General features: G+C 40.5%; 1 protein-coding gene across 9 annotated transcripts in view; it reads right to left on the reverse strand.

Annotated features, from left to right (window-relative positions):
• Positions 1-1057: 1057 nt before the first annotated feature.
• Positions 1058-12926, reverse strand: part of LOC110987977 (rho GTPase-activating protein 18-like) — a 63599-nt gene continuing 51730 nt past the window's right edge. For all 9 annotated transcript variants that reach the window (XM_022251177.2, XM_022251175.2, XM_022251171.2 and 6 more), the window contains 9 exons: positions 12669-12746; positions 11201-11360; positions 9036-9118; positions 6965-7171; positions 5986-6060; positions 5733-5780; positions 5019-5218; positions 3795-3877; positions 1058-3551 (listed from right to left, as the gene is read on the reverse strand). In XM_022251177.2, coding sequence (XP_022106869.1) covers positions 3460-3551; positions 3795-3877; positions 5019-5218; positions 5733-5780; positions 5986-6060; positions 6965-7171; positions 9036-9118; positions 11201-11360; positions 12669-12746 — 1026 coding nt within the window. In that variant the 3' untranslated portion in view covers positions 1058-3459. The remainder of the gene's footprint in view (positions 3552-3794; positions 3878-5018; positions 5219-5732; positions 5781-5985; positions 6061-6964; positions 7172-9035; positions 9119-11200; positions 11361-12668; positions 12747-12926) is intronic.

A 12926-nucleotide genomic window follows, 5' to 3' on the forward strand; every position in this document is an offset into this window, starting at 1 on the left:
CACTTCAAAAAGTGTGTGTGGGGGTATATGCCCCCGTCCCCTGGGATTTACGCCCTTGCACATGTGGCACTCTACTTTTTGGTGATCATATTGAAAGTCTATTCGATGGCTTAGTTTGGCCGATTTGATGCTTCTGTGTCTAATAACAACACATGAATTTAATTTTCCCACATGCAACTGGAATGGTTTTTATCTCTGTGGAACACCCTTTCTGTTTTGAAAATTCATATTTTCAATTCAATTGAAAATTTATTGTTGATTTTGTTACCAATTGACACAAACCCTAAGCCGGCTCAAAGTGATGACACTGTTCTATTCATATTTATCGGTAGTACGATCTCGTAAAATTGGTAAAAATGTAAAGGCCCAATAACGGTCAGATTTTCAAAATTCCTGTGTGTGGAGATGTAGGCTACATAATAACAATTTACGAGTTACGGCTTATACTCAAAAGACAATGAGTGGTGGGGTCTACAGGATCCGTGGTCAATTTTCTGTCTTCCAACTTCCCAAACAGGCTGCATGATTGGAATTCCTCTCCCATATTTGCTTTTCAAGTCAATACTCCAGCATGTTAGAACTAGTTTGCCTCACTACAGTGCTAAGCAAATAAATGATACTAAAAGGCCTTCATTCGATCGAACAAAACCATACAAACAGAAATGATGTGGTAGTCCGTGCGCCGTGGAATAACTCTGACTGCGGATACAAATAACACGTGCACCTATGGGAGCCACTGACTAGCGGCTGCAGACACTTCCCATACCTGCGTACAAGCGCCCAGTCAGAGCCAGTTGATTCGGACATTGCCCATCATCGTTGCTAGGCGACTACGTAATATTCTTATTTAAAAGGCGCCCTCTTGGGGCTAGTTCTGATAGGATTAAGCGCGTAGGGTGGTCCATGGGGAAAGTAAATATGTATTACCAATTTCTATTATGGTTCATTCTTAAAATCTGTCTAAAAATGCAGCTCACCCAAAATACAAACAATTTTTGTGTGTGCAGCCGAATGTTTCATGGAAAAAAATTCACAAAATACGGTAATTTTTTCAACGTATAGTGCATATTTTGTAGTGTAAATTTATTCATCAATATTTGGTAACTATTAATTTTAACATAGAATTGATATACTTTTTATCACTGTATCGCCAAAAATTTACAAATATAAAGATGTAGATTTACACAGGAATGACACATCAACAATGAAAAGCAGAAACAATTGAAAATACTGTCGTAGAGTTGAAAAGTTTTAGGTTAACTATGAAAATGTTAAAATTTTTAGAGCCACAGGTGAGATCAACCCCAGATTTCAATTCAATCATTTTCATTCACCGTTCTACAAGAAAGGTGCGAAAGGTAACAATGCTGAATTATTCAGTCTCATGGACAGCTCTCTATTTCTTTTTGGTCTTTTTTTTCAGTTGCTGATTCATTAGAAAACAAACAAATTTGGGCAACTGCAGTCACACTATAACTGGCAGCTCAAATGAAAGTTTCAATTTCTGCAGTCAAAAGGATAACTTCATTACTATCCTTGATTCCTAACCCACCACACAAACCCCTACCAAGCCCGACCACCCCACCCACACAACACCCTCACAGCAATCCACCCCACCCATCTCAATTTCTGTGTTTATAAAACTACTGAAGACTGTTTTTTTTTCTATTTGTCTCCAACTCAACCAATTGTATTCAAATCTTAGCACGATGCCTAACACTTCATTTCCAATAAATGCCCAATGTTCTTCACACACTCTTTTGCGTAGGCCTTTTCCCCAAAACTTGTTCATATGAATAAATTCTACTGAATTATCGACTTTCCTTGAGGAACATTGGCAGTCTAGAAACAAATTCAACATCTTAACACAGGACAAAATTCATCTGTTTAAATAAATTACTATAAATATTAAAATATTTACAATTATGACAAATGTAGTTACTTCTTACACATTTTGATCGATTGTACTTGTTAGCGCACAGTGTTTACAAACCTACATGCTATTTACGGTACTATATATTATGCAAGGCTCTGATTTTTTTCTTGTTTTAGTAAAAACAGCATTTCATGCACACTGTTTCTAAATTCCTTCAGAGCTATGTCAAAGAAAGTTCTGGTTAAAACTCCGTAAAATATACTGTATCCCTAGTCACATTGCTAAAATATGCACCGAAAACACATTTACCTGTGGTTTCAAATGTGGGACACAAATGTATCTATTTATAGCAGACAGAGTTTGACGTCCACCGTAAAAGCTACATACAAACATTCAGACAATTAAATAGAACTTTTAGTCTTTGAAACACAAAAAATATACATGGCTGAGTATGATTCGCCACAGGGCTGAAAAATATTGCATATATCTCGCGATTTATGTAATACTTGGGTTTTTCCCTGCTTCAGCTTTTGTGCATACAAAAATTGGAAAGCACTGATTCCACTATATTTTCTTAAATTAATATTTATAAATATTTACATCAATCCGAGGGCTTCATCATTTTTTCCTTTTTGTGGGAGAAAAATGGATTACTTCTCCTAAGCAGCATTCTGGAAGACAAGCCATTCTCTCTTCCAATATTTCAAGAAAAATTTGGCAAACCCCTCCCCCCCAAAGAGAGACATTTAATATAATTTTTGCTGGACAAGTTTCAGGACTTTACAGTTAACTTTCAAGAATGGAAAACCACTGTCATAAGACCAGAGCCCACAAAATGAGTCATAAGGCAATACATGCATTTTTTGTAATTTGTTTACATTAGAAAGATCAATGTGAGATCTTTATTTCGATCATCACTCAGTTTATCACCCTGGTGAACACGGACATAAAAGTGGGTGAAAACATTGAAGGTACATGTAGCTACTGATTTCCATTGTGCACCATTCTACAAAAAGTATTTAACTCAAAATGTGGCTCTAGTGACTTAAGACTCATTTTGTTTAGGTTGGGCTGCATACTATGAATCACCGGGAATGGCCAGTTCCTATAGCTTCTGATGAGATTCTTTACTTTCCTTGGATGAGGGGTCTATTTCCCTGAATTTTCTTCATGTTGTTAAGTATCACCAGCCTTGACTCATGGGCCATTCAGTTATAAGGAGAACCTGGGAACTACATGTAGGTAAGACGTTTGTGGAAGTCTTCTCTTGTCTTTGGTCATCTCTCACTGCTAGCTTGGCTCACTTCAGACACTAGAGGGAGCTGTTGGACTCGGCCAAGAACAGCAAGCCCCCTTGCACAGAATGCGATTTACCGTCTCCCATACCACTGCACCATCTTACATCACCCGTCACTCTGTTGTCAGCCGTGAACCAGCCACGGGCAACAAGCTGCTCAAGCGAGGGCGCCATTTCTTTTCAGAGTGCCATGCAGATTTCACAGGTTCCAGTCCATTTAGGGAGAGAATTTCTCTGGAGCTATTCAAAATTTGTAATATGAGTCGGGCAGCACACTTGGACAGTTTCAGTTTGTCTTAGCATTTATGACCCATTCCGCTGTAGGGTTCACTCTCAGTAACGCCTCCATGTTGGTGTCAGGGTCTAAACATCTCTCTCCTAAAACCAGATCAAAATTGACAGGAGTGTAAGTTCATCAAATAGTTCAATTTGCCCCCCCCCCAAATTTCACCCTTTGATACATGGACAAGCATTGCTTTCAGAGTTTTTTAAATTTGAAATCCTACACTGATAGAGCTGAGGCTGTTTTGCAAGGCTTCAACACCATTCACTTCAAAAATTCAGATAACCATTCAGTCCAACGAAGCCTTTTTGAACATTACAGCAAAGATATCAACTCACCTATATTTCCCCCAATCTCGTACAGGAAGTACCTTGTTCTATTTGGTGTAAACTGTGATATCAGACCTGATACGTCACCATTCCTGTCAGATGAAAGACAGAAAGTCTAACACTCAAAACATTTTAACAGGCCCAAAAGCAAAGGTTAATTTTTAGGGGTGCAAACAATTCCCCCCCCCCACAAAGTGCCCCAGACACCCCCTTAAGATTAACAAATGACAACAGCAACAACTGCCTCTCCTATAAAAAAAAAATCCAAATAAAAAGTCTAAAAAAGACTTCTGTAAATTTTCAGCTGGACACAGGACTCCACTGATCCCATAATGCACTCAAAATACTCTCAGGGCTGATGCCTCAAAGGAGGGGGTGTCAACCTTCAGGGTTCCTGGTCCTGTGTAATAAATTAGTTCTTAGGATGATGAAGTGGAGATGTCTAGAGATGTCTGTAAACTGTGCACCAAGAAGAAACTTTCCATGTCTTTCAAACACATGGGAAGGTTAGGATGCTACAGAATTAGTTCTTAGGATGATGAAGTGGAGATGTCTAGAGATGTCTGTAAACTGTGCACCAAGAAGAAACTTTCCATGTCTTTCCAACACATGGGAAGGTCAGGATGCTACAGAATTAGTTCTTAGGATGATGAAGTGGAGATGTCTAGAGATGTCTGTAAACTGTGCACCAAGAAGAAACTTTCCATGTCTTTCAAACACATGGGAAGGTTAGGATGCTACAGAATTAGTTCTTAGGATGATGAAGTGGAGATGTCTAGAGATGTCTGTAAACTGTGCACCAAGAAGAAACTTTCCATGTCTTTCCAACACATGGGAAGGTCAGGATGCTCCAGACATCAACCCCCTCCCATCTCCCATTCATGGCAAACAGTTGGATTTCAACCATAAAACATGGCCAGCAGATGGATTCAAACCCCTGGCCCCTGATGAGTCAAGAACACCTTACCCCGATCACAAGTCAAGAAGCCTAGCTACAAGTTATGGACAACAACTGGATATGAACCCCCAACACTTAATCATGAGTCACAATGCCTAGCGACAAGTTATGGCCAGCAGCTGGATTCATATCCCCGATCCCTGATCATGAATCAAGAGACCTGCGTACAACTTATGTCCAACGGCTGGATTCGAACTCTTAACCCTCTGATCTACAGTCACGGATCTTAACAGGGTCAACCCCATACCAATCAAACCCCCGACGGGGTAACCCACCTCTCGAATGTCTTCCGCCTACTCCTCCGTCGGCTGTTGGTCCTCTTGAAGGGTACCTCAGGGGCTGAGGGTTGGACCACATGCTGGGTGAAATGCGACACGATATCCCCTGCCGTCATGTGCTCATGCAACCGTACCGTGTTGGAGATCTTCTCATTGCCAGGCATCTGAATTCGGATGACGCCATCTTCCACATCGTACTATTAAGCAAGAAATCATAAAAGGAGAGATATGGAATCTATATGCATTCTCTCCCTTGTTTCAACAAATCAGCTTCAAAATGTTGAGATTTAAACCTGACCTAGATCATTCAACATCCATCAAGTTTGGAGGAATAGAAGGATTATACATGCATTAACAATAATGTTCACTTGTGCTTGTCATCATGACAACCACGTCAGAGCCCTTTACAAATTACACTTATAACCCCATTCCTCTGGCAAAAACCAGTCAGCAGCAGGTATGAACATACATGACAAGGAAATCAGAGCCCAGTAACTGGTACTTTTTCAAAGGGGTTGATGCCCCTTTTAAAGTTTGTGTGCATCAAGCTCCTACACACTGGCTGGACTGGGGAAGAGTCAGGAAGGATGGGGTTTTGAAAATTCTCCAAGAGTTGGGGTTTAGAAACATGCTTCAGCAATGCTGTCTGCTCTTTAATAACCAAGCTCTGACCTGATTTGTCCAGTAAGTTGAAATAATGTTGATACTCACCTCAGCTGCCGAGCTTTTGCGGTCTTTTTTCCTGAACAGTGTCATCACCTAGGCAGGATGAAAAAAATATTTTTAGAAAAATTAAAAGCAGCAGCCCTCAAAAACAACAGAGGACTGCTCACATAAGTCAGAAAAAACTTTAAATTTGCCGTCTGTGATAAAAGTTTACCGTTAAATATTTACAGAGAGGCTACAGAGCAACAATGTTCATTAAGTGCAGTAAAAAGAGACTGTTCCTTTCTTGAAAACTCACCGATTTGGAATCTTTTGTCTTTTTTGTTTCAACTTCACACATCCGCCTGACTTGCTCCATCATACGGAACGGGACCTGCCAAAGAGGAAGAAAATTCCGGAGCTCAAGAACAAGCACGGAAAAAAGGGATGTAGTCTAGACACAAGGATCAGTTGGGTTTCAGAAAATGATATTCACAGAAGAGCTGCAAGAAGCTGTTTAAGGCCAAAATCAGATTCCTGAAAAGCGGAAGGCCAATCAAGTCTCAACAAATCACACATATATCCGTAAGCAGCCAAAGCAACAAGCAGAAAAAAAAACAGAGCGCTGGATGTTTCATCTAAAAATGGCAGCAAGATGGGAGGAGAAACAGGAGATTAATCGAAGCGTGGGATGACAGAAAACAGAGGGATTACAGCGATCAGAAAGGGAAGGGCGAGGGAGGGTGGATTGAGTCTTCCTTCAATCTAAGTCCTTCAGCCGGTAATTGGGTTCCGAAGTATGGTCACATTTGGGATCGGATGCCAAAAAGAGTCTGAAGGCCCTTTTTCAGTGTTTTGTTGCAATTGTATTAAAAAGAAAGAGCAAACAGAGTTCTTTATTATGATGTGTCACACAATTTGGCATCTTAACCCTAACAATCCTCAATCCGCCACCTGTTGGAGGTTTGAAGAGTGTTAGGGTTTGAAAATTGACATTATGCGAGGACAATCTATAGAAGCTTTGCATGGTTGCCATCTTGCAAGGCAGTCCTTTTGTTCCACAGGGAAGCTTCCTTTGTGCATACCCTGTGTAACAAAAGCACTTGCCTGCAAGATGGCAGCTATGCAAACCGTCTGTTGGGGGTTCCTACTGATTTTCCTTACATCATGCAAACTTCTCTTTAAAGCTTACAGTCTAGAGTGATTGTTGAGACTTGCAACCCATTTTGATAGACTGGGCCACTTTTTAAAAATCTTTGACAAGGTCAAGCAATAAAAATTGTTTCAGATTCACTTACCACCCACAGAATGTTGTGGTACTTGACCAGCATGCGCATGACGTTGCAGGTACCTGCCGCAAACTGCAGCTCGGCGTAGTCAGGTGACTTCTTGCGGGCCGACTGGGTGGTGAAGAGGTTGGGTGCCATGATCATGGCGATGTTGTTCAGCGACATCTTGTTCTGGGGCTCATGGTCCACCACTTTTCCAAGGAACTTCAGCACCAACTGTAAATTGGTTCCGCCACCCAACAAAATGAAAGGATTTTGATAACCCAACCATAACAACTTAGATGCTAAACCTAAGAATTTTCATCAACAGTGATTTTAAGAAATGAAAAAAAGTCCACAAATCATCCACCAGAGAATTTAATAACAACACACTTTCACTGTTGGGGCCTTTCATGGCTAATAAGGCATGAGTTTTCTGCCAAAAATGGCTAAGATTAAGTGAACACTGCACTTGGTTTTGTATGAAGGAACTGCAAACAAGTAGCAAAACCTGACCGAGAAATAACTTCAATAAATCCAGAATTTTCGAGTAAAATATTCTGAACCACCCCCCAGAAAAACTTGAGAAACCACATCCATTCATTAATTTTCAATAAATTCTTTTTCGAGAATGAAACCTCGCGTCACTCAATAGTGCAAGGGTATCCGAAGGTGGCCCGGAAACATAAAAAAAAACCAAGACAGAGTGAGAAGATGAAGAAGGATTTTGCAGCTTTAGAGGAACCAGTATGAGGAAAACTGGGAAAAGCCCTAGAATATGGTAGGGAGTGAAAACCCAGTCTGCATGTCAGCCTGGGGTGGATTCGAACCTGGTTCTCAGAGGTGCAAGGCAAGGAGAGTACAACTACATCAACCTGACTCCCCCTTTAAATACATTTCCGGTCTTATTCGAAACGAAGTGTGACTCCAAAAAAAAAAAACACCTTGCACTGGCAAGTCCTAATTTCACAACATGCAATCAAGACACAAAATGTACATCATCGCACGACAGGAAGTACGCCCAAAATTCTGAAAGATGCCCTGTGTTGATTTTGAAGGGGGTCTTAGCACGTCCCACTAACTTGCAGGCACTGATAAGAAACGGCAGGGTTTCTGCTCGGGCAGAAGTTTACGCGAGGGTTAGGATTTAGGCTGCAAATTCACCACGTCCTCCGACGCTTGTAATTCACCCATAAGGGAAAAAAAAGGACTCATGTTTTCTGGAGAAATCAAACAGGGCCCTGATCACGTGATGACAGACTCGGGAGTATTTTTGGGTTTTCTCTTTTCTCCCCCTTCCTTCCTGGCAGCTGGCAAATTGGAATTCCTGTCCGGTTTGAAATGTTAAGCGGATCGGGGAAAGACAGGGGCTCTTTGTGGGTGGTTAATGTGTCAGGGGTTAATTGACTAAATCAGCCTGAAATGTTCTCAAGATGAGAAAGCTTATACAGCTCAGCTGCGAAATTCTAGGACTATTCCAAGATGGTCACACGGGAAATATTTTCCATTTTGTTTTCATAAGCCTCTCCAACTCCCACATGTAGTCAACATTTAAAAACATCTTAACTTTACATGACTATTAAAAGGAAATGCAAATTATTCCAAATATGTTCCAAATAATGTAAAAGAAAATTTCCACAACCTCTTCAGAATGTTTGTACAGGACTGGTTTATTGTGCTTTTCAATAAAATCTGGGCGTTTTTTTTGGACAGAGCTACTGCTAATTAGATTTTTCACCAAAATGGCCCAGGGAAATGAGATGGCTACAGGCATGTCCACAAGGAAGACACTTTACTGTAACCAATTCTCTCCAGCCAGGAATTGACTTTTCACATTCCCTTGCCCTCAAGTAAACTATGTGGATTTATGACACTGAAAATAGCCCATGGCGGTTCAAACAGCTCCATGACATAAAAATAAAAACCCGTTTTTATTCGCACATGGTTACAAGCGTAAGGTCATGATTTCCCTTTGGCCAAGTTTTGTTACAAGTTTGGAGTGAACTTGTACCAGGAGGAAGGACCAGAGTCAATGAACTTTTCACCTTTAAAAGTCTCATTAAAAGGGTGGGGGTTTTTGATGTGGGTATAACCGACTGACCTTAAGGGTTGCTCTGTGGATATCTGGAAGGACAAGGATGAGGAGGTTGAGACACTGGAGTTGCTTCTTGCGATCTTGGATCTCTGTCAAAAAAAAAAATGAAGTACATCTGAGTGGGGTGGGGGCTTCTTGGTTTTACAACAGGGGACAGGGCCAGATTGGATTTCAATGAGGACATCTTGCGTTGCAGTGCAAATCTGCAGTTGAGCTCACTTACGCGGTTCTGCAAGAAATCAGTCGACTTAATACATCAACTAGCTTGTCATGGGCCCACTTTTGTGGCTCTAAGCACTGTAGGTTACAAAGTTTGGCCAACTGTGGTAGAAGATCTCAGTAGCAACAATTAGCATATTTTGGCGCATGAGCACATCCCGTAACTACAGTTCGTTCAATTGTGGACTAGCATGCAGTTCCTGTGCTACATGTCCTGCCTATCTGCCACAGCTGTTTCCGTTATTTGAAAGAAACTTGCAAACGCTAACACAGATAGACACGTATACCTCTCCACATCCAGGTGTATAACAAAGATATCAACTTCAGAAAAGGTTAAGCCATGTTGTTTTTACACCTCGTCCTTCAATAGGTTCTTCACCCTAACTTTCTCCTACCCATGGGTATGATATTAGTAGGTACGGGTATAAATAAATCCAGATGCTAGCCCTATGCTATGCCCTTAAACAAGGTCCTGCTACCTAATGTACCTACCTGTCCCCCTCTACCCTTGGGTATAAATGGGTACAGGTGTAAACAAATCCAATTTTGTGCTCTATGGTGAGTATTTAGAAGCAGGTCAACCCTGGATCCTGCCAGCATGTTGTTTTTCAAATGGTCTTCCTGCAGCCTGTGCAATTCTGCCTTCATAATTGCATTTGTCGATTCTTCTCCACTCCATCCCATCTTGAAGATCTCATCTCCTGAATCCAACCTAACTCATAAAGGGCTGGTTCCTTTATGTACTTGGTGTGCATGTAAATGGAACTGTGCACAAGCACAAGTTGAAAGCATTTCAAGTGAACTTTGCCAAATTCCTGCATTAAAGGAATTTGATGTTTGACATCAAACTCACTTCACACTCCCAAATGCTCTACATGAAGTACACCTATACTCAAATCACTTCTTTTCATCCAGTTTACTTAATCTTAACTTCTAAATCCATCTTCCAAATCTACTCATATTCTAAATCTGTCTTTAATATCTTTAATTCTACTAAAATCTTAAAAATCACAAAAAATGGCATCTAAACCATGCCTACATGTAATAGTCAGCCTGTCAGATTAAATGACTTTGAACAGGGTGTAAATCAATACCTGTATTGCAAAACGAATGTGGACTGTGGAATTTCCGGCTTTTAACAAGACCAGCGGTCAACAGTTTCAAGTTTTCCAAATGGGAAGGATCCCATCACCTCCTGAAATCCTGAGCCCCCAGTGATACATCCTGGAGATAAACAGCCTATCTATGTCTGACAACCCAGGCCACATGTGTTCCACCAAGTCAAAAGGATCTGTCACTTGAAATTCTTGTCCTACATTTTCTGACTGGCGGTGCTGTCAGAGAAATCTGTTCTTTAATCCTGTGACCACCAAAACACTCCAAAAGTTCTACTTTTTTTTCTATTGCAGAAAGTTTTCCATGTTCAAAGTCAGCTACAAAGAAACTAGGATATAAGTTTTCAAAGAATTATGTACCGCTAAGTGGATAAAGAGACTTTTAATGACAGATGCTTAAATATGCAATGGAAATCAACACATACAATGGAAAAACTGAATTATATGTTCACTTCAGAACTTAGAGACTATTACTCCAAGAACTAATCATTGCATGTTATTCTATCACATTTCAAATGGTTGATTTGGCTTCAACTTGTTCAATTCACAGTCACCTAGAGAAAATATATGAACCACTTTCATGGCAGAGACAAGACTGCAGTGTTTACAATAACATTTGCATTTTTGGTCACATCACTGCCGTTGGCAAATTGCTGGGTGAAAACTCAAGTGGCAATGGAAGGACTGCACGCTCATTTTGTTGTGGAAAAGAGGGTTGGAACTCAGACCAAGTCTAAAAGTTGTAGAAGTCATTAGCTACATTTATGGGCTGCATCAACCTATCATTGACATGTTTGGTACACAGCCTTAGCCAGTTGATTTTGGACACCGACTTACTTTCCACCATGGCAAAGGCGTTGATGTAATCCAGTGTCAGGATGGGCGTGGGCAGGTCACGGAGAAACTGTTTGAGGAGTCCCACCACATCATTGACTCGTAAATCTTCAAACTTGAACTTGCCCTCATAGAACAGAGTCTCAATTTCCTCCCGGAGTTGCTGTGGAGGAAGCCAGAGGGAAACAATTTTTTTTTCTAATTGGCCAAAATTGCATGGGTCACACAGTGTTGTTAAGTGCAAGTTGTTACAGGTTGCTGCTGTAAGGACGGAGAATGGAACTACAAATTTTTTTTTCATTTTGGAAACTTTTGCTTGAAATGTTGCAAGCATTAGATACATCTGCTCTGATGAAATGCTCATGTTTCATCAGTTAATCAAAAAGTCTCTTTGCACCTACATGTATCTCTTACTCCCAGTGATTTCTGTTTCGACATTGGTTTCAAGATCCCTTCCAAAACTTTTCTTCACTGTCGCCAGTGTTCATCCAAGCAAAGATTACAGATTACAAAATGTTGATATCTCATTGCTTTCTCATTTTAAGCGTTTCCATGATAGCCGTAATTATGATATCCTGGCATGTCACATCCTGATGTAAAAGACAACAAGATTAATGTCAAAATTAATTTTTACTGCTAACACCTTAGTGTCTACAGTTGGCCAATGTCCAATCAAAACAGGAACACCATTAATTAACAGCTCGTGACACTACGAAGCAAAAGTGAAAACTCATTGGTTGCAAGGCAGCATCAGGAGATGGACACAGCTTGTACTTCATTGACAACAAGAGTGCTTCTGCATTATCACTTTTTAAATAAAACTCAGGGTTTCAGCAAAAACTGAAGGAGAACATATGACTTTTCTTAAACAAATACAGGGATCGGGTGTCAAAAATCCAGAGACAAATCTATGACTTTTCCAAACCAAATTCATTTATTACTCTGCAACCTTTTTCAATGACAATATTCGTGATTTCTTGAAATGAAACCTGTGATTGGCCGATTCAAAAGCCCGAGACTTTTTCCCATGGTAAACCACAACATATTCTGTGAGTGAGTCTTAACCTTTCCAGGGCAAAGCTGTATGACACTGCATGCCAAATATAAGACTGCTCTGCCCTTTTTTATATAGTCGGGCAGGAAACGTGATTGACATCAGGAAAACATCCATGTGTAGCTGCAAAGGATCACGCAGTCCTGTTGGGGAATTATTTTCAATCCAGTTCCTATGGCAGAATCTATTTCAAGCTTTTTCACCACTTTAACGTGGAAAAGTCGCATCTTGGCAATCCAATTTATCAGCCCCATTTCTAACTTTCACAGTGCTACTTCCGTCAAAACAAAGGCTACAAATTGCCCCCCCCAAAAAAAAAGTGAAGAAGACTCACAAAGTTTCCTTGAGATGGATGAAAAACAACTCTAATGACACGAAAGACCTTCAGTGCATCAAGGCACCATGGAGACATTTTACCTTGATTCTTGCTGATGAGCCAGGAACTCTCAACACACCCTCCTCGTCCAGCCCGTTCTCTTCTAAGTAACTAATGATCTACAGAAGAAACAGAAAACATGCGAAAGTTCCAATCCGGGTGATATTACACATGTAACCCAGAACTCACCTTTTCAACAAAAAAAGCAAAACTTAAATTGGCGAGAAATTGATATTTTTATGAAGGCATATTTATTTCATTCATTGCATCCTGGTTCCCTAGTCAAAGTATTACTGGGC

The sequence above is a fragment of the Acanthaster planci genome, linkage group LG02 (assembly GCF_054643075.1).
Source record: "Acanthaster planci isolate LZ-2023a linkage group LG02, COTS_SCS, whole genome shotgun sequence".
NCBI lineage: Eukaryota > Metazoa > Echinodermata > Asteroidea > Valvatida > Acanthasteridae > Acanthaster > Acanthaster planci.